A 25,878-nucleotide genomic window follows, 5' to 3' on the forward strand; every position below is an offset into this window, starting at 1 on the left:
TATTTTTATTGGCTATTAAAAGTTAAAAAAAAACCAAAAAACTGTGTCTGTTGTTGTTTTTTTGTTGTCCTCATATATTTGTTGGGCACAACCTGAAGTAATTACAGTAAATTTACGCTCAGCAGCCACTACATTAGGTGCTCTAGTTTAACTTGGTAAACTTGGTAATGTAAATATCTAAATAGCCAATCACACAGCGGCAACTGAATGCATATAGCCATTTGGACATGGTCAAAAGGACTTGCTGAAGTTTAAACTGACCATGAGAATGAGGAAGAAAAGTTATTTAAGGTACATTTATTACAACCAAGCAGGGTCAGGGCCAGAGCAGATGGACTGGATGGACAATCCAACGTTGATGGTGGCTCAGCTCACTTTTCTATTTCATTACAAAAAAAGATGAGGGCAGATTTAAGTTGCCACCTTTACAGCCTACACTACAAAATCAAGTATAAATAACTATCTGACTGCACCATGAACCAATGTGTATAATAATTATAACCTCACAATACCCTGTTAGCAAATTTGTTTCATGTGAGATCATGCTTTAAACATAACCTCATCTCAAACTTTGTTCTAAATATGAGTTCGCTGTACTCAAATGGGCTCCACAGTCACCAGATCTCAGTCCAATAGAGCACCTGTGTGATATGTTAAGGCACCTCTGAAGGCAAAGGGGGCAAGCTTTGTATAAGCATGGTGTACCTAGTGAAGTGTATGGAACAGACCAACCTCAATCGTACAACATGAATTTTTTTAGTAATAAATTGCTCCCCATTTTTGACGGTTAACTAAAGACACAGTAAAATACAGTTTAATAAAGTTTCTGGCATCAGCGTAATTTAACTGGAACGCTGGAACATTTGGTCGCACTTTCAGGGCTTATGTATAAATCACGTCCACATCAGCACAGGAAGTACCCGCTTAATGGATGTTGTGTTTGTGAAACTGCTTCAAATGGCAATTTGATCATTTCATTATACATAAACTCAGTGTCCCAAACACTCTAAGACAAAAACCTGTGCAGGTTTCACAATGCCATGAGCCGTGTACATAGATGAAAATTTCTCAAAGTAGATTTCTTGTATAGAAATGCACATGTAAACAAAATCAGCCTGCAGATTTGGATCATGTGATATGGCTAAAATCACCAGAACTGGCACCGAGTCTGCTTTCACAAGTGCTATTTACTGTCAGGAACGTCAAACATCACTTTTTACACAGGCTCATTGCGCTCTCCCTCCAGTAGATTAGTGTGGGAAAACTAGGCTTCCTCTCCTCTCCCTTCCTGCTTCCTCTCCTCAGCCAGCCTTGGCATGTCGTGGATTCTACTTACCATTAACTTCAGTAGCGGCGTAGTGGATTCATTTATCCAAAGCAGAGTTCAAAATCAGGTAAACTTTGATTCAAATAAAAGAGTTAATGGTGATCTTTGTGAATGTCAGGGTGGATGGATAATATTTTTAAGACCTTTTATGAGTACATTTTTATTAAGGGATGATGCCCATACATGCACACATATTCTTTTTTCTAAGACTCGGAGGTTCCAGACCATTGCTTTAGCTGATGGAGCTAAATGTAAGGGCTGACTATTAGCCCTGGCCTAGAGTAATCAATGACTTCTGGTGTGTGTGTGTGTGTGTGTGTGTGTGTGTGTGTGTGTGTGTGTGTGTGTGTGTGTGTGTGTGCCCTTGCACAGAGAGGCGGAGTCTCTGATTTGTATAGGGACTCCAGATCACTTTTGTCAGTGCTGTATTCTCAAAAGGAAGATATTGTGCAGTGGTCTACTTTAAATTTCAAGAAAATATTTGTGTAATTCTTCTCACCTTCCTAGTCTCAGTCTTTCACTCTTCAAACACCGGCTGGCCAACTCTGCAGGAGCACAGGTGAGTAATACTTTCTTTGGGGATATCTGCTCTAGTACCGTAGTGTTAGTAGAAGTGTGTTTAGCATGTAAATCATAAAGTAAGGATGGCAAGCTACATTTAAAATTGAGATGAGAAAAAAAGGAATTTTGGATAGAAAAGTGCATTTTATAAGACCTTCAGATTCCTTTATTGTCACCTGCACAAATAAAAACAAGAATATGACATTAAAAACTGAGCCAGGAGCTAACTCGATTGGTTAACTAAAAAAGAACAAATGGTAGCTTCTCCAATAATAAAAGTCTCACTTAAATAATAAATATACACATATTCTCTCTGATGTACACTTGTGTGCCGCCTAAATCCCTGCATGTCTGAACTGTTTCAACATGCAGTTAAATCCAGTTAGTTTTTGGACAAAGCATTTTTGTAGGTTGGCCTCTGCACACCACCACAGTGGATTTTAAATCAAACGAGCAAGATGTGACTGAAGTGCAGACTTCCAGATTTAATTCAAGGGATTTATCAAAAGTATTGCATAAGCTGTTTAGGAATTTCAGATACTCAAAAGAAATTGGACAACATAACATAAAAAGGATATTTTTAATATTGGAATGAAAAAAGTGAAGTGTCATCTGATCAGTTTTGCAGCATTCGTCTGAGCCTGAGCACAGAGTACAGCCCTGTATCCCTCAGAATTCATCTTGCTACTTCTATCAATAAACACTGGCATCATTCAAAGCATACCACTTCCACTAAAATGATACTTTTCGGATTATGAGCTATTTCTCTTCTTTTTCATAATCTTCTCTCCCCATTATTCTGGTACAAGTGAATTGTGGATTCATCTGTCCAATTTCCTGAGCATGCTCACTTATAGGTTTTCTGGCAAAGACTAATTTGGCCTTCCTGTTCTCGAGTGTAATCAGTGATTTGCACCCTGTTTGTAAACCACTCTATTTCTATTCATGAAGCCATCTCTCGATTGTAGACTCCGGTTGTAGACTGATGATACACCCACCTGCTCAAAAGTGTGTTCTCGACTAGGTTAGCTGTTGTCCGATCATCCCCTTTAGTTTCAGAGCTTAGACTTCATCCCTAGCATCAGTGATCTGGGTCAGCCTGGGAGTAGGAGTCCCACAGCTGTTGTGCGCTACTGGTGTGTGTGCGTGGTTGTACATGGTACTTATATGCTTGCCTGATTGCCTCTGTGTGATGGTGCATGTCGCTATCTAAACTGTTTGTTATCAATTTGACCCCTTCCTGCGTCCACCGCAGCCATAAGGCTTTATGTGCACTGCCAAATTGTTTTATAGCATTTTCATAATAGCAGGAGCAGATGTTTTACTGTCGCTCTCTCTCGGTGGGTGTGTACAGTATAATATGCAAAGACATGAGAGTTTAATATCTGTGTATCTTAGCAGTATTTATCTCAAGCTATATGTTCGTGCATGTATGTAGTTAAATAAAACTTAATGATACATTATGTTTTATTAGAAATACTGATTCATACTGAAAGACAGCATGCTGAGTGGACTTCTATGAAAAGTTGTAATACCACAAGTGCAGAAGGGTGCTGTGTTTATGACCAGCCCGAATTATATACGAATACATGCACTGGCCTCTTTGTTACTATGATTGCTACTACTGCGCTGGATCCCTTTAGCTTTCAGAACTGCCCTATTCTTCATAGAATAAATTCAAAAAGGTGTTGGAAACATTCCTCAGAGACTTGAGTTCTTATTGACATGATAAATTCAACTTCTCCCATTCCACCACAACCAAAAGATGCTCGAATGGATTCAGATCTGGTGGCTGTGGAGGAAATTTGAGTACAGTGAATTCATTATCATGTCAAGGAAATCAGTTTAAATACTTTAAGCTTTGCAACGTGGTGCGTTATCCTGCTGGAAGCAACAATCAGAAGATGGACACACTGTGGTCATAAATCAGCAGCAATACTCAGGTAGGCTGTGGTGTTTAAACGATGCTCATTTGGTACTAAAAAGCTGAAAATGTGCCAGGAAACTATCCCCAGCACTATTACACCAGCAGCAGCAGCATTAACCTTTATTACAAGGCAAGATGGATCCATGCTTTCATGTTGTTTATAGCCCTACCATCCAAACGTCACAGCAGAAATCCAAGACTTATCAGACCAGGCAACAGTTTTCTAATGTTCTGGTGTCCAGCTTTGGTGATCCCATGCAAACTGTAGCCTCAGTTTCCTGTTCTTAGCTGACAGGAGTGGCCCTCTGCTGCTGTAGACCGTCTTCTTCAAGATTTGATGTGTCGCACATTCACAGATGCAATTCTGCATACAGCAAAGACCGATTATTTGAGTTACTGTTGCCTTCCTGTCAGCTCTAAGCAGAATGTCCATTTTCCACTGATGTCTTGCATCAAAAAGGCATTTTCGCCCTTATAGGTGCTGCTGCTCAATTCATATCTTCTCTTTTTCAGACTATTTTCTCTAAGTCATAGAGATGGCTACATAAGCAAATCCCAGCAGATCAGCAGTTTTTTAAATACTCACTAACAACCATGTCACATTCAAAGTCACTTAAATCACCTTTATTCATTCTGATGCTCAGTTTGGACTTCAGCAAAACATCTTGACCATGTCTACATGCCTGAATTCACTGAGTTGCTGCCATGTGATTGACTTATTAGATATTTGCATTAAAGAACAGTTAAGTGTAGTCTGTTGCTGGCATGTTGTTGGTATGCATGTTGTTCTCCTGTTGTCTTTCTTTAAATTAATGTCCCTCTTACATGAGTGTCCAAACACAAAGATAAGTGGTTGGTAGACTACCAATTTTTTTATTATAGGTAATGGCATTGGATACTCTATACATAAAACATGTGATGGCAAACTGAAACAAATTGTTATCAGTTTTATAGATCATACTCCATAGGCTTGTTTATAAATATGGGTAATGTGGCCAAATTTTTACTGAGGCAGTAGTGTGTGCCGACAATAGACCTTTTTAAACTGCAGCAACTAACAGGCCATTCAAGGGTGGCTGACAATGTAGTTTGCACCAGGAAAGCCTCTCCCGACTTCTTACTGGGCTGTTTTCTGGGGTCTGAAATCTCGTCAGTGTGGCCCAGTACTTACTTATTAAACCTAGAAAAGCTCACACAGTAAGATTTTTAAACCCCTACTACAGTAGGGGTTTAAAAAAGCACCCTGAAAATCAAAAAAAAGAAAGAAAAAGAAACAACGTTCATATGAGGTACAGTATTATTTTCCAGATTTTTGCAGTGGTGTAAAAGTAAGCGATTTAAATTAATACTACCAATTTTTAAATGGATTATAGGATGAATATGTGAATGGAAGTGTCTCTAACAGAACTATGAGAGCATACTTGAAAAATGTGCTATATGGACATGGACAGAGCTGATGGATTCATTCTGCAATATTGTGAGTGCATGTGTGCACGTGTATATGTGAGACAATGAAAGTCCACTAGGTGTCTCAATGTGTTTGTATCATGATTGTGTCAGTTAAACGTGTTCTTTCCACTCCTCTTCCTCTCAACATCCCGTTCTTGTGTCCCCCCTTACTTTGTTGAATTCTTATTACAGCCTCAATCCACTGTCATTTTTGGTTAAAAATAATAATAATAATAATACAGAGGGAGATTAAGAGAAAGCATTGAAAAGACAAAACAGCAGGTGAGAGCCTGACAAGAAAGATTAAGAGAAAAAAACAGAGAAAAGCAACTAGAAAGAAAAGAGAGTAGAAAGACAGTGGGTCAAAGAGCGATACAGAGAAGATGAGGGCCAGAGAGAGAGAAAGATTGTGTTAGCGTGCTTGTATGGAGAGAGAGAGCAAGAGGCATGGAGTGGGAAAAGGAGGGAATGAGGGAGGAGGGGTTTAATCCTGCATGGATTATGGTATAAACTGGTGCTGGAGAGGAGGAAGAGAGATTCTGGAGAGAGAGAAAGTCCCACTATCCATCCGTGCATCCATTAGTCCATCTGTCTTACCTTCCATCCAGCAGCGTAGTCGTCTCCCCGTGCTTTTTGTTTTGGATTTTGGACCTGTGAAGATGTGAGGTCAGCACAAGGGTCGGCAGAATAATTGGAAGTTGCAGCGGGGTTGGATTTGTTTTTGGAACCTGTGCATGTGCCTTACCTGGAAGAAATAAAATCACACTGCCCGATAATGGAAGTCGTGTGAAGACTGAAGTTTACTCCTATTTTTGTGGGATTGTGCTGATCCGAGAAAACAAGCAAGAAAAACAGATGTCAATAATGGGGGGGACAGAAATCAGATTAAGAGCCTTGGAGAGGGAGTCGTAGAAAAATGGAGATGCTCTATTGTGATCCCATGTGCACAGAAGTGACCTTTGACACTGGAGACAAAAGCTTTCTAGTTTCTTTTGTATGCCGGGACATCCAGCTCAGCTGACATCGAATCATCATCATTCACACTTTCTATGTTTCAACTTTCTTCCTTGACCTACATACTTTTTGGTTCTTTTGTGAGCTCTGAAAATATGGGTTTACTGAACTATTTTCTTAATTTTGTGTATTAATATTCCAGCTTTTAAATTGGGCATCAGATGGCATCTTTGTTTTCAATTGGAAAGAAGGTTTCACGTTGTTTCCACACGAGCCCAAAGTCAGTGTTAACTGTAAATGTTTTTAAGATGGCATATTTAACCTATAGTCACACGCCCATGCTTTTCTATTTTTTGCTATCCTTTCGGTTTGGACTTTCACAGATTCTCTAAATGTTACTATGGATCTTTACATATTTTAGCCTGCTTGGTGACAAAGCCAGCCTCTTTTTTCCCGTCTTGATGGGCTTAAGATTTGGACTATACATGACTGTCTTTCAGAAGGCTGTACACTGGACCTTGAGATTTTTTCTGAACAAATAATCTATCAGGCAAGTAGTCAAAAAGATCTTGAAAGCAAGTTCTTTGTTTTGCTCTTTAAGATGAGTTGGTGTTGTGCTACAAAGTGATGACCAATTATGATCAATATTTTATAATGAAAAGAGTAATACATATGTGTCTGTGACCAAAATTCTGCCATAACTTACTGCACTATACTTCAGTTTAATAAAGTTTAAATGCAGCTTTTGACTGGGATGAACTGGGGTAGTTATATCATATACATGCAATTGTTTTGTAGATAGAGACTGAGTATAACAGAACTTGGTGCCACTCACCTTATAGCACTTGAAGTGCCATTAAATGCATCTGGAAAACTCATCATTCATCACACATCAAACTCAATACAACCCAAAACGTTTTTTTAGCATTGTTAGCATTTTCAAATGCTAATAACAGTGAAGGTCAACTGACTGGTGCACAGTTAATATTTACATCATGTCATGCTGTCCATGTGCTGTCAGGAACATGTGGCTTCTTTCTGCATCGTGACATGGTGCAGAGGGGTAATTTGGTGCAAAGAAAATAGTCTGTACATTTTAGTAATAAGTTCTAAACAAGCTCTTAAAATCAACTGTCTGCATCTGCTCAGGCCTAGCTAGCTAGCAACAAGGTAAACATCCCTCCAGAGTTGGTAGATACCAAAATAGTGCTAAAAGAGAGAATTAAAGAGATTACTTTACCAGAAGCATGACTCAAGAGCAGCGGTGAGCAAATAATTTTCCCAAAGGGCCACATGAGGAATTGTGACTATTGTGGAGGGCTGCTCCAGTAAGATTATAACGAAAAATGAATACTGAGCCCTTTCAGGTGAACCCCCAAAGGAAGACCCAAATCCCCTTTGGGATTTGGGTCTTCAACAACCAGTTTGCCAAATCGAACACACCTTCTGAGTACAGAATTGGTCCGGTCTCCTAAAACAGTCCCAGTTTCTCATGTGGCCACTTGAGAAAAATAATTGAACCATTCTTGATCAAGAGGTACATTAGTTTTATTGTTTTTTCAAGGTGATAACAGTTCAGTGATGTGCATGTGGTAGTTGTAATTTTTTGTATTATAGCTACAAGACTTTACAGAAGCAATAATACTCTGTGCTTTTGTGCAACTTCAACATACATGACTGGAATATAGTTCAATTAGCATGTACAAAAGTGTCAACAACCTAACTTGACAGAGAGTGATCTAGGTATAAATGATAAATGTTCATATAAAGATGTTATTACTGCCATAAACTAACTAAGACAGCCTGTAAGTGGTGCTGCAGAACCTGGCTGGGCTAATTCTGTTACTTTTAAATATTCCAAAGAAGCGAGGAAGTTAATGCTAATGGTCACCCTTTTTTCACAGTTAATGAAGTAGATGTCGGTTAGAGAAGGTGCATTGTGTTTCACGCTGTATGTGTAGATCTGTGCCAAGACTTCAGGTTTCTCTCTCTCTGTGGGTTTGCTCTTTGACCTGAGCGTTTCTAAATTCATGCTTTTTCACTGTTCAGACTTCCTCAATTTCTCTCCAGCGTACAGCAGCTGCAGGGATGAACTGCTGGAGTCTGGGAAAAGCTAGGAATGCCATTAAATTAGACAGAAGTGGGCCATACAGCGGGAGGCTGATGATGCTGATGTGGATTATCCTCTCCAGTTCACTGTGCCTCATGACTGATGGTCAAATGAAGATCTCACCAGAAACGTAAGTAAAACTGCGCTAGAAAAATTGACAGTTGACTGGTGTCTGGTGTTTGCATAAAGCTGCATTTATTCTGAAATTAATTTCATTTTTGCATTTGTTTTTGTTTGCATACCCATATCGTGGCTGTATCTTGAATCACAGTGGCACCCAGTGTGCTGCCATTCAGTGGCAAATATAGACACAGTCTTTTTTTAAATCAGGTAATTTCTGTGTGCACACCCTGGCAGCTCTACGTGCAGTATGATCCTTCTTAAAGCCATATGTCAGATGGATGAGTCAATAGTGTTCCTTCTAGGTTGGCTGATTATTCTACATACATATGGACCATCTGGACACCTGTGGGGAACAGCGAACTGCCAAACTGTTCTCCTCTCTACAGCCACATTCAAATTATCTGACATATAAGTCTGACTAGAGATAAAGAGACATTCATTTTTAAAAAAATTAAAATTAAAATTTTTTTGTTAGAAAAGATTTTGTGTAGGAAAAGGCAGCATGGTGATCAAGTGGTTAGCGCTGTCAACACACAGCAGTCACCTAGAGCCATGCTGGCAAACACCAATGCTCTGCTTATACAGATTGATGGAGTCCTGCTATGTTTGCATTTAATCAAATGTACATATCACAAGGCTTGTTACTTCTACTGTAAAACTGCTTTTCAAACATGTACAATGATTGCCTTCCCATGAGAGGGACCGGTTTATATTGCGTAATGTGTTTTGCTTTCACAGAGTGTTGACTTTGTAAGACTGTGTACGATTACTGGTCAGTTTATCTCAGGTGGATATTTCTTTTTGGGACAAAATGCTGTGTTTGTTTATTCTCCAAAGGCAAGACGAAGCTCTTTCGCCTTAACGGTTTTCAACCGCCTTGCTGACGAAAGACAAGAACAGATCGATACAGTCCTGTCAGTCTGCAGTAGCCTTGTTTGCGTGTGAGTGTGTGAGCTGTGTGTTAGCAGAAGAATTTGTGCGCATGTGTGTGTGCCTGTATATGTAAAAGTGATAGAAAATTGAATGGGTTGAGAGAGACTGAGAAGCACAGCACTTTGTTAGCATGGATGTTGTTAAAGTTTGCATGACAGGCTTTACATACTTACATCTATTGACCAAAACCATAAAGCAATGTCTGCCTGTGCAGATTACAGTTGTATTCAGTGCAGTGTATAAGATTTGTAGTTATACAGCTTAAAGAGTTTACTGTATGTGTTGTCAGCAGTCAGGCTGGTGACGGCAGATGAAGCTCTGGGGACACCAGAGTTCAACTGTCCAACATAGGTCACTAAGCCCCAAATGTCGCATTCTGCCTAGGGAAGAAATGGCAGCAGGTCCCTTATGGCTGTGAAAGTTAACAGTGTCACGACCGGAACATTCCAGGCCAAGAAGGTCAGATCTTTATCCTCTAAGGCTATGCAACCCTAATGCCAGTAGGAAACATTGCACCTTTCTGTGAGCTGTTACTAAAAACACGTCTTTGCTCTGGAATAAACAGTATAAGTGTACACATAGATCTTTTTCTTCTTTGGGGATAAAATCAAGTTTATCTATTGAAAAATGAAGTAAGTAAAATACTTTTACTGTTCATTGAAGTTGTTTCTGCAACCTGGTTGGTGTGTCAAAGGCCTGTTCTTGATCTGACTGGTACAGATACTGGTTCGAAAATTATAGTATAGCCATTTTAATAAGTTTAATTTTAAAATAAATCATTAAAAATGCACAAATTTCCTAACCCAGCGTCAGAGGAGATAATCTCCTGCTTCAATAATATCATAATATTGTTTTATGACACTTGATGTTCTTGATGCTGCCTTGAAACAGGAACAGGGATCGGCTAGATTATGATTAACCAGAATGGTAATACTAAACAAAATCTCTTGAAGAAGAATATTGACAGTACAGTAGACGGCTTGCACACTGTTGGCCCTCACATTTTAAAATGAACACACTCAAATTTTGCTATGACAATATCAACAAGTCAACAAATGATAAGCCAGTTTTCAGTACCGATGCTGGCAAGACTGCCTGCAAACTAGCAGCGAGCTGACTGACTCCCCATAGGTTAAGCCATCTGTCACATCCTGTCTGCTCTCTAAACTCTATTACCTTACCTCATTGGCATTCACACTGAGGATTTGTAGAATTGCTGCATGTTAGTGAGCACAGAATAACCTCTTGACCCGGTACAATGTCTATTTTAAGTATCACCTTGAAATAATCTGCTTCACTCTGTCAGTAGTGAGTGTGCAGTAAGTGCTTAAATGTTTTGCTGTGTACATTTCTGGTCATTTCCAGTGTTTTATAATGGGTTTATTAATTTGAGCTAGTAGCTGTGTCTTTACCTATATAAGGGTATCTACCTTCCATTGATAATGTATTTTGTCTGTTCAGGGTGCAGCAGTGGGCCGTGTCATTTGGCAAAGAGATAACTGCTTTGTCCACCAGGTACTCTGGAGCTAAACTTCTGCAGAAGGTAAGAGACAGTTCATCTATGAAGTTACATTTTTATTAACTATCAGCCAGGTGGGTGAGCCATTAATATTTACATTGCATTCGTCTGTATGGTAACACAGCTCATGTAAGGAGTTCAATAGGGGGGAAAAGCAGCTTCTATATGAAATGGCTCCTAGCAAGGTTTTTGGATTATCTTTTTTTCAGTAACCAGGTCTAAAACTGCACAGTAAGCCAAATTATCAGGACCACATAGCAAGCAGAAAACAAGCAAGTTATTGAAATAGACAGAAATTCCCATTTAGAGTTGGTGGAGACCAAAAACAGAGCAAAAAGGAGAGAATTACATTAGTCGGCTGACTGGTTCGGAATTTCTGGAAGGGAACATTCCAAGCCAAGTGGCGGAAGTCTTTCACTTGGGTGGTCTCAGAATCTCATCTCTGCTTTTCAAGGATGGGTGGTTCTGTTGGATTCATTGGGTGATGGCCTCCAGCTGACTTTGGAACGGTTTCGCGGCCGAGTGTGAATCAGTCAAAATGAGAATCAGCACCTCCAAATATAAGGCCATGGTCCTCCGCCGGAAAAAGTTGGAGTGCCCACTCTGGGTCAGGGACGAGTTCTTGCTCCAAGTGGATGAGTTTAAGTATCTCAGGGTCTTGTTTACGAGTGATGGGAGAAGGGAGCGGGAGATCGACAGACGGATTGGTGCTGCAGCTAAAGAGAGAGCTGAGTATAAAAGCGAAGCTCTCAATTTACCTGTCGATCTATGTCCCTACCCTTGCCTATGGTCACGAGCTGTGGGGAGTGACCGAAAGAACGAGATTGCGGATTCAAGTGGCAGAAATGGGCTTCCTCCGAAGGGTGGCTGACCTCTCCCTTAGAGATAGAGTCAGAAGTTCGGCCATCCGGGAGGGGCTCAGAGTAGAGCCACTGGTCCTTCACATCGAAAAGCAGTCATTTGAGGTGGTTCGGGCATCTGACAAGGATGCCTCCTGGGTGAGGTTTTCTGGGCATGTCCCACCGGGAGGAGGCCCTGGGGCAGACCCAGGACACGCTGGAGAGATTATATCTCTCGGCTGGCCTGGGAACGCCTTGGTGTTTCCCTGGACAAGGTGGATTAGGTGGCTGGGGAGGGGAGGTCTGGGCTTCTCTGCTTGGGCTACTGCCCCCACGACCTGGCCCCAGATAAGCGGAAGAAGATGGATTAATGGATGGATGGATGGATGGAACATTCCTGCTGAGTGTTATGTATTTTCTTGCCCTTTTGAGCATGCCAAGTGAAGTGCCATTTGATTCCATTATATTCAAAATAGGACAGAAATCTCTACAACAGGCTCACCAAAATGGGGCTATTCACATCAAAACAAGCAGGACTTGATTTTATTGGGGGTGAACTGTCAATTTAATATAATATACATTTATAAATAGATGTTGTCAGATATCAACAAATTATTACTCATACAGTACATACTAGCTCAAGACATCATGCCCAAGTACATGTTATAAGACATAGTATGCTTCACTAATTTCCCATTTCAGACAGGCAAATGATTATTTTTAGGCTATATTTAATGATGGTTATGGTATGGTATGGTTAACATGCCTTTATTGATGATTAGTCACTCAAAAGTATACAGAGAGGAACATAAAGGGAAGGTTATTTGGGGCCGAGCTCTCCCTCTACCTGCACCTCTTATTGTATTACCAGCTACACAAATATTTAAAACTAAAGTTGGAACTGGAAGCTGGGAATGGACAAAGAAATCTTACAAAAAATACAATATTATGCTGCAAAACTGAAAGGCGCAGAGTGTGAATTCATCATTTCTCCCCCTTCTGTGCATTACATCAGCCAATAAGAACACGGCAGACTGACATACATTTGCTGTACAACATCTGCGCATGGCCTAGAGAGCAATCTGATGACACATTTAATTCAAATACAATTCCAATGCCTTTTAGTAATTAGCACGTGTGAGCTTGCACTGCATGCCACCCTGTAATATCGCTAGCAGGTCCATTCACCATCTGCTATGCAGGCTCACAAAATGTGTGTTAACAACGTTAACCAAACAAGCTGTACAAATAACCAATCCTTACTGATTTAGCTGTTATAAACAGTTTTCTACACTGTCCAACCTCACAGCTTGTAAGATATCAACCTGATCAAAAACAGAAAGCATTGTGGTGCTTGTAAGTGCTTCAGTTATCACACGAGCAACACTTGCTGTAGTAACTGTATCCATAACAGCCCTATTAATTTGCTGTATCTTTCCTATCTGCAAAATGTATTTTTATTCATCCAGTGGTGTGTAATAACAGCCAGCGCTTTAGTCGTATCCTTGCACCAAGGAGCCATAAATCATCCACCTCTGCCTAATCGATAGGCTTCTTGTTATAAGTGGAACACTTAGTGATTCTGTCTTCTTGCCTGAGTAAACTGGGTAGGATATTGAGTGTTTGGGGTTCTGTTTGACAGTCATAAACATGTTGGAGCTACAAAGAAGGCTTTTCCCCCCAAACAAACCTGCAAAAGATCTGTATATTGTGAGTTTTTCTCATTTTACATCTGTTATTTATCCATATGAGTATCTAACTTATCTTAGTTATTAGATGGATGTTGCACTGTTGCATGGGACACATGGCTTATCGAATTTATTTCCTGAGCAAATTTGATAATAATTGTAATATATTGTAATTAATGGTAATCATCTTTATAAAGGCAACAGAAAAATACAAAACAAACAAGACGGGTAAATGTCATTACATTATTTTTATGCAGGAAGTTAACCTTTCAGTCCTCATGCAGTAACAGTATGGGATCCCTTAAATTGCATTTATCCAGCTGCTGTGATTCTACTGTGAACAAATACTATGAGTATTATTTGGCCGAGTGGTTGTTGGACTAGAAAAAAAAGAAAACATAAATATGTTTAAAAATGTATTCTGTTTTTTGGTGATCATTTTGAATGCCACTGCTATAATAACATGTCAGGATTAAGACTCGTTTTTATGTCTGCCTATTATACATCTGAATTATAAATCTTTGAAAACATTACCATCACTTTGTACAAAATAGTGAGGGGTGGAGGGAGAGGATGAAGTCAGGACACCTGTAAATACCTGGTGTGAAGGTTTGTGTATCAGGATTGTTGCCTGTACAGTTGATCTCTGTTTTCAGAGGGAACTGTTTGGTTTCGTGTGTTGTTGAAAATGTAGAAATCGTTTATAATTGTGTTTTGTTGTCTTAAAACAGTCTTGCAAAGGCTGGCACAGTGTTTTACATTTTTTTAAACAAGTCTTTCTTTTTAAATTGAATTGTGTGTGTGTTTTAAAGAAATACAAGGATATTGAAGGTACAGTGAAGATAGAGGAGGTGAATGGAGACGAACTGGTGAAAAGGTTTGCGGAAGAAATGGAAGAGATGCTTGGGAGGAAGATGAAAGCTGTTAAGGTAATAATTATGCCTGCAGAGTAAAAAAAAAAAAACTAATGCCAATCAAATGAGCAATCATCAAATCAAACACTGATACATGGTAAACTAGTGTGGGTTTGTGTAATGCTGCACTTTGCTAATTAAAAAAGAAAAAGAAAATCTGTAATGCTTTGCCTTTTATCACAGAGATTAGCAGAAGCAGCAGAGGATGCAGATCTGGACCATGAGTACAATGAAACACTCGAGGTAAGGGTGACATATCTGCTTATAAATTTTTCATTTGTCAGCTTATACACAATAAGAGTCCCATTGCTAGTAGAAAGCTCAGACACTGTATGTAAAAATGTATGTCCTCGCCATGAGACCTATTGCTTTGTAACTCAAATTTTGCCATTTTTGTTGTTTGTTAGGTTTTTTTTAATGAATTGAATATGTGATTTGGATAAAAGGGCAGTGTGAGCAACTTGTGAGCTAATGCTAATGCTGGCTGAGTAGCTAGCTTGATTAGGCCTTAGTTACCCTGGCATCGAGACTGGCTGGTGAGTCCCTGGCAACACTCTAGGAAAAATATATATTCTCCAATTCATTGTCCAATGGTTGGCTAAGTGAAATTGTTTTCAAAGAGGTATAGGGAACTACACTAAAACCCTCCTTTTGATTGCTTTGGGCAGTAGATTGCTACAGCTGCCCAAAGTTTGCAAGGAAGAAAGTGACTCAACAATTAGTCACTGAGCAGTTGTGAAGCTGTGAAAGTTTTGACACAAGCTGCAAACAGAGACAGATTACCTTAAAAAGTTTTGCCTCTTGAAACAACTGAAGGCAAAGCTTTTACTTTGAAGGCAAACATTCTTCATTTCCATTTGCGTTGCAGTTTTTTCCCAAGTTTCACTACTGCTCTGTGTTTAGCTGCTGAGTGTCAGAAGACAAGTTGGGGGCTTTCATGCAAACCATTGGTAACTGCAACAATCTGCTATTGACCAAAGCAATCACAAGAAGGTATCACAGATTTCACAGTGATAGCCAGCAACCTCCAGTAACCGCACACCAAGCAGTTAAGATGTAAACGTTTTTTTCTCTACCTTATATTTCACTGCGAGAACAAATGGGATGCTAATTTAGGCTAGCAAAAAAACAAGCTCAGAAGAGCATTTTACCAGAGAAATCAAATGCCCAACTCCTTGTCACCAAACGGCAAACACAAAGCGGCCCCACACTTGTCACTCAAAACCTCTGCACACCTGATAATGCATGACCATAAACCCAAATATGATTTGGCAGTGTTTTAATCACCAGTACAGTAGCCGCAAAAAGAGAAATGACCTGACGTCAGGCATTTTAATATCGGACTCTTTGTTAACTAACCACAAACTGTATATTAAAGATGGATAGCTACTGTGAAGCCTCAAGAGTGGAGCAAGCTTCAATTTGTCTTTTAATGATCCAGTTTGTGAGCTGATTTTCAGCCCTTTTGAAAAAAAATATCCACAGACTTATAACTGAATTATAACCAACTGTTTGTTCTTATTGGTTACTCATGTTAGTATATATGTACAGCCACCAACTGTCACTTTTTTCTGTAGTTTGACTATTATAACTCCATGTTGATCAACACCGTGGATGAGGATGGGAATCCAGTCCCACTGGGTGGAGAATTCCCTTTGGAGGAAAACGAACATTTTAATAAACTGCCAGTCAGCATACAGCAAAGTAACATACAAGTTCCCACAAATGTCTACAACAGAGGTAACACAACCATAAAGCCTTGAATATAATTGCAAATGCTGCATAATACACCAGATTGGCAGTAGAATATATTACCTCTCTCTGTTTTGTAGATCCTGATATTCTCAATGGAGTCTACATGTCTGAGGCTCTGAATGATGTTTTCGCTGATAACTTCCAGGAGGATCCAACTCTCACCTGGCAGTACTTTGGCAGTTCTACAGGCTTTTTCAGGCTATATCCAGGTACGTCTGAGTCACCTACACTTGGGCCAGCAAATGTGCGTCCCAGAATTGTAGCACAGTGTGTTAATTGATGGTACCCTTGGCTGCACTTTTCTCCTGTGATGATGCAGTGTTAAAACAACATGAACAGCACTGTAGATAAACATTCAGCTACATAAGCCAAACAGTGTACTGTACTTACACAGCAACTGACAGCGCAAGAAACAGTCAAACATGATGAGTCAGTCTCGGTGAGAGTCTGGCTGCTAATAAATTCTGTGTGTGTACATGTCTGTCTGAGTGCGTGTGTGTGTGTTTGTGAGAGAGAGCAAGGGTAATTAACAGAAGATATGTGACAGCTTGTTTTACTCACCCTCTGCGTCACCCATCACAGCCTTGTTTGACAGTTTGTCACCACAGCATTCATTTTGACATCAGTTGTTCATCCGTCCAACCAAAAACATCGTCCAAGCAGGAGTTTGTCCTCTGACCATCATCTGCACTCTCTCTGTTTTCTTTCAGGCATCCAATGGACTCCAGATGAAAACGGTGTCGTCACATTTGATTGCAGAAACAGAAACTGGTATGGCGATACTGCCCTGTCCTTCCCCATTGATGCCTTTTGATTATCTTTAGCTCTCTCAAAATGAAGCTCCAAACCCCACTTACAGATCTGATCACTCCCAGTCGACAGTTACTATGCACCATTAGGCAGTCTAGTATGGTTCACCCATACTTTCTAGGTGTATTTGACTGTCTCAAGAATTCTTATCATCAGAATGGGAAAGGATGATTCAAGTGTCTCTGAATTTGATATGGTTGTTGATACTAGATGACGTGGTGAGTGTTTGGGAAATGGAGCAAGAATTATCAAGTGAATGGCAGAGGTTAGAAGAGAATGGCCAGACTGCTTTGAGCTGAGAGGAAGGCAAGAGTAACTCAAATAACCACTTGTTGTAATCAAGGTATGCAGAAGAGCATCTCTGAAGACGCAACCCATTGAACCTTGAAACAGATGAGCACATCGGGTGCCACGCTTGTCAGCTAAGAACAGGAAACTAAAAAGTATTTATTAGTTAAAGGGGATTTGCACCATGAATGTGCAGACAACAAATCTGTAACAACTATGTGATGCCATCATGTCAATATGGAGCAAAATCTCTGAGGAATATTTCCTGGATCTTGTTGAATCTATACCACAAAATTAAGAAAGTTCTGAAAAAGGGGGTCTAACTTTGTACTAGTGATGTGTGACTAATGAAGTGCGGTGAGTGTACATGACAGTGTAATATGCACTGTTGCACTGAAGTAGTTAACTAGAATTCAGCCATCATTAATTTAGTGTTTATGCTTATTTCCTTGCTGCTGAAACATCAAATCAAATCAAAATTTATTTATATAGCACATATTAAAACAACAGTGTTGACCATAGTGCTTCACAGTCAGTAAAAACATGAGACAATTAAAACAAACAATAAAACAGGACAACAAACAATAGGTAACAACACAATAAGCTAGAACAGCCAGCTAGTTCGAATCAAAGGCCAAAGTAAAGAGATAAGTTTTAAGACGTGATTTAAAAGACTGGATAGACTCGGCAACATGTGACATTTTATTTGATGTAAAGAGATCTATCACAAAGACAAAGGACTGTTTAGATTGTGGGAACTCTGTCTGGTTTCCAGACATAAATACAGTTGTCCTGGGAAGCAGAGATCAAGGAAACAGACAGAGTAAATCTGGAAAGTTGCCGATCACACCTGCTGCTCGAGGGGAAATCTCATTTATGTTAATTAGCTTGGAAAAATCAGGGGATGGTAATAAAGAGATGAAGGGACCGAACAGACGGACAGAGGAACATATAAAAGGATAAACACTGTCTGCTCCTCCTAGCTGCTGGACTAGCAGTACATAACACCCAATCTGGTCATACTTGGTGTTAAATGTAGGTTGTAGTGCATCTTATACCTACTTCTTTTTTCTCTCTGTGTCCTTTTAGGTATATACAAGCAGCCACATCTCCTAAAGATGTAGTAATCGTCGTGGATGTCAGTGGCAGCATGAAGGGACTCAGACTGACAATAGCCAAGCACACCATTAATACAATCCTGGACACCCTGGGAGAAAATGACTTTGTTAACATCATAGCTGTAAGTATATGCGCAAACAGTCATACAAAAGACAAATGCAATGAGCATTTGTCTAAGTCTGGATGAGCGTGACATAGAGATTAAAGCCCAAACACACAAATGCACTGGAACTAATGCACAGGTCCACATGGAGGTACATATGCACACACACATGCAAACAGATCCAAATTTAAAATTTGGTTTATGCCAGGCATAAATTTTCAGTAACATCAAAGCTTCTAAATTTGTTTTCTTTTTAGGTTTTTGGGGGGGATTTTGGCTGTGTGTAACCCTACAACTACAAATCTGTGTAATAAGCATGGTTTATCCTGGTATTACTGCGTGTGTAATCATACGCCTCCTGCAAATCCTCTGCTTTTAAGCTGTATTTTTACCAGAATTTAAAGCTACACGCCTTTCAGCCGAGTGACCGTGCAGCAAAACAATACAAAACAAAAAAACAGTACTTCTTCATATCTAAACTCTGTAGTTTAAAAAATGGTTTAGTTAATTATTTTTATGAGGTCTATTCACAATGAAACTTATCTTCGACTTTGATAGAACTGGTCTTGAACACATTAAAATCATACTCCATATTAAATCCAACAACTTCAATATTGTTACATTATGAACAGTCAATATTTACAGATGGTTGGTTGGAGAGATTAAGTGTAATCTAATTACTTTGTGATGTTCAGGGTGATTGACTGCAGGTCGTAAAACTGCACTAACAACTGTTTGTCCCCTGCTGCAAATGTTAATCATGTTGACTCTTCATTAGCTGCTCAGTCGCCATATTGGTTCATGTGAATTGGTTCCTGTCTCCAGTACAGTGACTATGTTCGCTACGTGGAGCCCTGCTTCCAGGGAACGCTAGTACAGGCTGATCTGGATAACCGAGAGGTAAGACACACAAGCAGCTCTTGACAAATGGCACATGCGTTCATGCTCATGGCTGATTAAGTGAATTAACCTCTTGTAACTTAATAATTCCAAGTTATCTTGCTAATACCCTGAAGACAAAGCTTATGCCGTAATCACATCACAGTTAAAACAACCTGCCCTTTAAAGGATTTAACCAGTAAAACCCTAGAGAGCGTATGTGACTTCGGCCTCTGCTAACATATTAAGAATATCAATATTCTTCCCAATTTCCCTTCTTTTCTCCACTCTTGAATTATTTCCATGTCTAACACCAAATAATGTCATTGTTTTATTTTTCTTCTCATCCCTTTGTCCTCCCCTTTTTTTTTTTTAACTTCCCAACACCTGCTCAGTCTGCTCAGTCTCAGTGTGTGTGTGTGTTTATTTGTTGTAAGTATGCCCTACTTTCACTCCCCTCCACATCATGGCAGTTTGGGTGAGGTCGCCGGCTGCTGACAATTTTAAGTTGGTCACATGACCTGTCAGCAAGGGATCTGATTGGGTGAATACATAGGATATTCTGTAGCAGAATGGGCTTACAGATGTTGGCTGACACACTTGCACAAGAGGGAACGCACATGTAGAGGAAGACAATCATCAGTTTTGCAGTTGTTATACAAGAGTTCCAATATTCCTACATAACCATTCATTTTTAGTCCTACTGAAAGTCACACTGGGTCACTTTTTCAGTCTTGTTCAGCCTTCATTACTGGACAGATTACTTAACACAAACCTGCAAGCCAACTATGTTAAAGATGCAGTACACAACATGCCCCAGTGACACAGTACAAATGCACATAAGCAAACAGTCTCATTTGTCAGAATAGCACAGAGCAGATATGTGGGATTAAATGCAATTTGCAATATTGTTGTTTTTTTAATAATACTTCACAACAATTTCAGTTATTTCGAGCATGTTTCCAATCCAATCCAAACCAATTTTATTTATAAAGCACTTTAAAATACCCAGTACAGGACCAAAGTGCTGTACAGAAAATAAGTTAAAAACAATAGAATAAAATAAATAAATTAAAAAATTAAAAATTAAAACAGCCCTATATGAGCAAAACAAGATAAAACAGCATAGAATCAACTAAAAACAACTAAAATAAAACTAAAAAAATATAAAAACCAATATCTCACATGGTGTCAAAGGCCAGGGTAAAGAGGTGATTTAAAACCAGGTAGAGAAGAAGCCTGTCTGATCTCTAAAAGGAGATTGTTCCACAGTTTTGGAGTCACTTTTTTGACTAAATGTCTATATTTAAATATAATTTACAGCACATAAAACCAGTTTCACTACCCTTGCAATTATTCTTATTGTTCTAATTATTTACTATTCACATGCACAGACACAAGAGCTCCTCTTACATGCTATTAATAGCTGCAGCCGTGTGCAGTGGTCGTGCATGTAGATGTTTGATCTGGGGTTGTATGTGGCTTTGCCAATGCATAGAGACAATAGCAGTTAGCAGCAGTTTTTGTTCTCTTTTAGTATTTGACACCAAAGAAAGCACATTTCCTTTTCAGTTTTGTCATGATAAGTGTTTCACATTAAAATTTCACTTCTTCTTAAAACTGCATTTTCATATACAAGTGACTAGTTAGAGAAGTGTTTATATCCATCCTTGTGCTATGCAAGATGCAACATTTTACAGCGTTTGTCTTTTATAAAAGAAGTTCATGCACACTTACAGCTTTCTAAAACTGAGTAAAACACTTTTACATGGTCATTCCTCCTCCTTATATGTGCATGTGAATCTGTCTTTGTTTGTGTGTTGATTAATCTTGATTACCTTCTGGTGTTGCAGTAGCTTTGGTGTTAGTGGTCAGTGTGCCAGGAAGCCGGGGATAATCTCTCTACTGCGCTCTCTTCTCTATGTCTCCCTCGCTCTCTTTTTTCTGTTGTGACTAATTCGGCTGCGTTTGCCCGAAGGGAAGCGCATTGGCTCACTGACTGTGTCTGTGTGTTTACTTTTCTGGGTCTCGCTCCAGCATTTCAAGCTTTTGGTGGAACAGCTTCATGTGAAAGGAGAGGGCAAAGTAAAAAAAGCAATGAAGGAGTCTTTCAGGATTCTCAATGAGGTTTGTCTTTCCTTGCCACAATCATAGCAACTGCTACCCCTTGGCCGTAATAAAAGCGAAGCAAAGTTATTTTGGAATTCCTACCTCCACAATACACAGAGCTTGAGTGCAGATTTTTAAAACTGATTAAACTGGATGTGCATATTTATGTGTTTAGGCTACTGCACTGGGGCAGGGCAGCCTGTGTAACCAGGCAATCATGCTGATAACAGACGGAGCCATGGAGGACTTCCAAGATGTTTTTCAAGAGTTTAACTGGCCGGAACGACGGGTATTATAAAGACCAGCACAGACAAATATCATCCTTTAAAAGCTGTAGTAGCTGAGTATTAAATTAGCGTGGCTTGTCACGCCGTACTACATATAGCACTTGACTTTCTCTCCAGGTTCGAGTGTTCACCTATCTGATTGGACGGGAGATGACGTTTGCTGAAAATGTCAAATGGATCGCCTGCAACAACAAGGGTAAAGCCCAGTGTCTTTAAATTTGATGGCTTTGTTTGTGTTGTCACATTCGTTTGTACTGACAAATCCTTCATAATCATTACAGGAAGACAGCAACAGTAATAAATTGAAGATTAAAGAATATTTTTTTGTAAAAAAGAATAATTTTCTGAATCTTACGAAACCCTTGGTGCTCCCAAAAGAGGTGTGCTGGCTCTGTGGTGATTCCAGGTGGCACTATGAGGAACTAAGTATCAGGTGCTGCCCTCTTGTGAATTACAAGGCATCATGCAGCAGCTTAGGAAATAATCACATTAGCTCCTTCTAGCATATTAAAATCCATGGCTAAATAACTGATAATCAGCACAGATACACTGCAAACATATCCCTGGCCAAAAATGTCATAACTGTGTCTCTATAACAGGTGCAATCCATTTTGTTGCATAAACTGATAGTTGCTTCTACTAGCAGGCAGATATCTGTCAAACAGATATTTTGTTGCTGTTTTCTTGCAAACAGCTTCTGCTTAAACCTTCTGGATGCAGTTTCAGTTTGCTTAATAGTGTTTGCACCAGTGCTCTTGGGAGATGTTACCAAGGGGAAATATGTTGCACATATTCACTTGGCAGAGCTTCAGTAGCCTGTTGTCACCGAGCAGCTTCACTGCAGGTATCCCACTGACGTCACTGTCTCCCACTTGTAGAAATGCCACAAACCTTAGACTAAGCCAAGCTTTAAAGCACGTCAAAAACATATTTGTATCAGTCGGAGATTCAAGCTGGGATATTTGTTTCATGTTTTGGAATACAGGGTGTTCTGATGTCTGATAAATGAGTTTCTTCTTCTAAATGTAATACCCAAAGGCAGAAACCTGAGTTAAAAATAATAGGTGAACAATTTATTTTCCAAAAACTAAAAAAAAACGCTTCTCAGTTTTCCATCTGAGTAGTTTATGATACGAGTTACAATACGTGTGTCTTTTCTGTGTCTTCTGCAGGTTATTACACACATGTCTCAACACTGGCTGATGTCCAGGAAAACGTTATGGAGTACCTCCATGTTCTGAGCCGGCCAATGGTCATCAACCACGATCATGACATCATTTGGACTGAGGCCTATATGGACAGTGTGGTCAGTCTGCTTGTCTTATTATTGTTGTTTAATATTATTATTTTTGTCCCAATTTAATAAATGAAATAGTTATTTAAAAACTGTATTCTATATTTACTGCTTTTATCTTTGTTTAATAATTTTTGATGATCTGAAACATGTGAGTGTAGCAAATATGCAAAAAAATAAATATATAAAGAGAAATGAGGAAGGAAGCAAATATATTCACATATTCACTTAATTCTGAATATTTAGACTATGGTCATTATAAAGAATGCAGATGTAAAGCACCACCTCCCTGGCACATTTGTTACATGTATTTAATATTAAACAGTTTTTTATTTTTTCTTATGAATTTATGTTTTCCTCCCTTTCATTTGGCCACAGAAATATTACATTGTAATTTGACAATCTTACTGGAGGTGTTATTCTTTAGCCATTCATGTGTTCTTTTTTCCCCATTTACCATTAACTTCAGTTGCCAAGTACAAAAAAGGTAATTGTATGTGGAGCTAGCTTTAGAGCTTTAGCTAGAAAAAGAAAGTGAAGTGTAGCATTTGTAATGACATGCTTAGGTTTTGTTTAGATAGTGGTTGTCAGTTTTTAGTCACCTCTAGTAGTTTCTTGTAACTCCAGTAGCTTTTGCTAAAGCTAAAGTTAGCTCATCCTCGAGATACCAGCTGGTCTAATGTTGTAAGTCATTTCAACATTAGACCACATTTCAAGTGGTTTTTCAAAATGCATTTCAAAATGCTTTATTATAAATTCATTTAATCATTTTGAAATGTAATCTAAACTGTAAAGTTTAAACTTTCTTTAACTATACAAGCCGGTGTTCTGGGAATCCATCCTACCTGGCAAACCATCCTACCCGTTGTTTCTGCGCATGCGCACAACACGAAATTCAGTGGCAAACTGTCATACCTTTGTGAATGTCATCTACAAGCATGCTTAAACTGCTAAAATTTTGTGGCAAATCGTCCTACTTTTGTTAATCTGAGCTAGAAGCATACTTTAATAGCTACATTTCAGTGGCGAACCATCCTACCTTTCTGAATATGAGCTAGAAGCATACTTTAACAGCTAAAATTCAGTGGCAAATCATCCTACCTTTGTTAATAACAGCTACCCACATACTCTGATGGGTAAAATTCAGTTCCAAACCATGCTACCTTTGTGAATGTTACCTACAAGCATACTTTAACGGGTAAAATGAAGTGGCAAACCATTCTGGCTGTATGCATACGAGCTACAAGTATACTCTGATAGGCAAAGTTAAGTGGCAAACCGTCATACCTACTTAAATTGGTGCTGGAATTACTCTGTGACAGCAGAAATGTGCATAAACTACTTACGGTAGGACGTTTTGCCAAAGTAGGATGGTTTGTCAGAACACCGGTACTAGCTTTTTTAAGAGTTAGCTTGTTGAATTAATCTCCAAATCACTTATTTTTTTCAAACTCTGTAAACAAACCTGAATTAGTTTTTTTTGTTTTTTTTTTATTAATTAATTAATTTTTTGTCCACAGGCTAACTAATTTATCTGAAAGTGTGTTTATTGTATCACAGCTGTTCAACACTCAGGCACAAAGCCTGCTCCTGATGACCTCAGTAGCCATGCCTGTGTTCAGCAAGAAGAGAGAGACTGTAAGTAGTTTTTTACAACTTTGACCTCACATTGTGTCTTTGTGTTGATAATGGTAAATTAAATTGAAATGAAATTGTGATAGATCATAACAAAAGTGGGAGTTTATATTCATAAATCTGTATAAGAAATAGGGTTAAAACAGAAGGAACCAGCCTTGATCTGCTAAGAAACAGGCTGCCTTAAATTTGGAAGCCTTGTTTGATTCAGTATTAGCTTTTAAACCACAGATCAAAAAAGTCCTTTCTTCAGATCAGAGCTGGCTGCAAAATAAAACCACTGCTCTAACAGCGTGACCTGGAAAACAAAGATTAACAAAAAGTCACTCACTTATCTCCAGCTAGTTCACAATACTCCATTGAGTCTTCGTGCTGGTATCATCTCAGATTTTATTTGAGCTTATTGTTTATATTTCATTTCAGAGTGAGCGCTGTTTAATGTGATTTTGATATATTTAAAATTCTAAAATGATATTTTTACCTCACAAAGTTATCTCACGGGATTCTACTGGGAGTAGTAGGAACTGATGTTGCCTTGAGAGAACTGATGAGATTAGCTACAAGATACAAGGTAAACCAGAAAGTAACACACCCTGTAACATATATGCTGTACTTCAGTACTGTCAGCAGTTTGCTTCCTTATGGCTGTCTGCTTATGGTCTTTTTATAGCTGGGTGTTCATGGCTACGCCTACCTCATCACCAATAATGGGTACATCCTGTCTCATCCTGACCTGCGACCTCTGGTACGAGGATTTTTTTGTTGGTATTAGATAATGGATTATGAGTATATGCCTCTTATTTTAAAAGCATACTTTTTTGTCTGTGTGCCTGTGCTTGTATATGGCAGTATAAAGAGGGTAAGAAGCTAAAGCCTAAACCCAACTACAACAGTGTGGATCTGTCAGAAGTGGAATGGGAAGACAGCGAAGAAAAAGTGGGTAACATACACTTACACACATTTTTGACCCCTTAATTTCACTTATTTTCTTTGACTTATAGTTTAAGGTGCTGATATAGCTTAACTTTATTTTTTAGCTGAGGACCGCCATGGTTAAAGGAGAAACTGGAAACTTGTCTTTAGATGTGAAAACTTCAGTCGATAAAGGAGTGAGTAATTTTGTTCTTCAGGAATCTGTTGGTGTAAAAGGAGACTTAGTGACTATTATATCAGTCATTTCCCCTTTTTGTCCTGTGTACCTCTTTTTTCAATAGAAAAGCTGTCTTTTTGTGCTCACTGTGGTGTTTATGAAGCC

The 25,878-nt window shown here is 39.1% G+C and overlaps 1 protein-coding gene across 11 annotated transcripts in view; it reads left to right on the forward strand.

Annotated features, from left to right (window-relative positions):
* Window positions 1-1,748: 1,748 nt before the first annotated feature.
* The window catches only part of cacna2d4a (calcium channel, voltage-dependent, alpha 2/delta subunit 4a), a 110,038-nt gene continuing 85,908 nt past the window's right edge, over window positions 1,749-25,878 (forward strand). For 2 of the 11 annotated variants that reach the window (XR_014870193.1, XM_085137908.1), the window contains exons 1-20: window positions 5,511-6,768; window positions 8,268-8,458; window positions 10,846-10,927; window positions 14,243-14,359; window positions 14,528-14,587; window positions 15,922-16,084; window positions 16,177-16,308; window positions 16,810-16,870; window positions 18,287-18,437; window positions 19,245-19,319; window positions 21,336-21,425; window positions 21,583-21,696; window positions 21,812-21,890; window positions 22,867-23,000; window positions 23,458-23,475; window positions 24,549-24,626; window positions 25,114-25,194; window positions 25,294-25,368; window positions 25,473-25,559; window positions 25,661-25,732. Coding sequence is in view for 10 of the 11 variants with exons in the window: in XM_085137908.1 (XP_084994034.1) it covers window positions 8,307-8,458; window positions 10,846-10,927; window positions 14,243-14,359; window positions 14,528-14,587; window positions 15,922-16,084; window positions 16,177-16,308; window positions 16,810-16,870; window positions 18,287-18,437; window positions 19,245-19,319; window positions 21,336-21,425; window positions 21,583-21,696; window positions 21,812-21,890; window positions 22,867-23,000; window positions 23,458-23,475; window positions 24,549-24,626; window positions 25,114-25,194; window positions 25,294-25,368; window positions 25,473-25,559; window positions 25,661-25,732 (1,821 nt within the window). In the remaining variant the exon portion in view is untranslated. Of the gene's footprint in view, window positions 1,887-5,506; window positions 6,769-8,267; window positions 8,459-10,845; window positions 10,928-14,242; window positions 14,360-14,527; window positions 14,588-15,921; window positions 16,085-16,176; window positions 16,309-16,809; window positions 16,871-18,286; window positions 18,438-19,244; window positions 19,320-21,335; window positions 21,426-21,582; window positions 21,697-21,811; window positions 21,891-22,866; window positions 23,001-23,457; window positions 23,476-24,548; window positions 24,627-25,113; window positions 25,195-25,293; window positions 25,369-25,472; window positions 25,560-25,660; window positions 25,733-25,878 lie in introns of those variants that run through there. The other 9 variants (XM_085137905.1, XM_085137906.1, XM_085137903.1 and 6 more) reach the window with 9 other exon arrangements.

The sequence above is a fragment of the Neolamprologus multifasciatus genome, chromosome 17, assembly GCF_963576455.1.
Source record: "Neolamprologus multifasciatus chromosome 17, fNeoMul1.2, whole genome shotgun sequence".
Lineage (NCBI taxonomy): Eukaryota > Metazoa > Chordata > Actinopteri > Cichliformes > Cichlidae > Neolamprologus > Neolamprologus multifasciatus.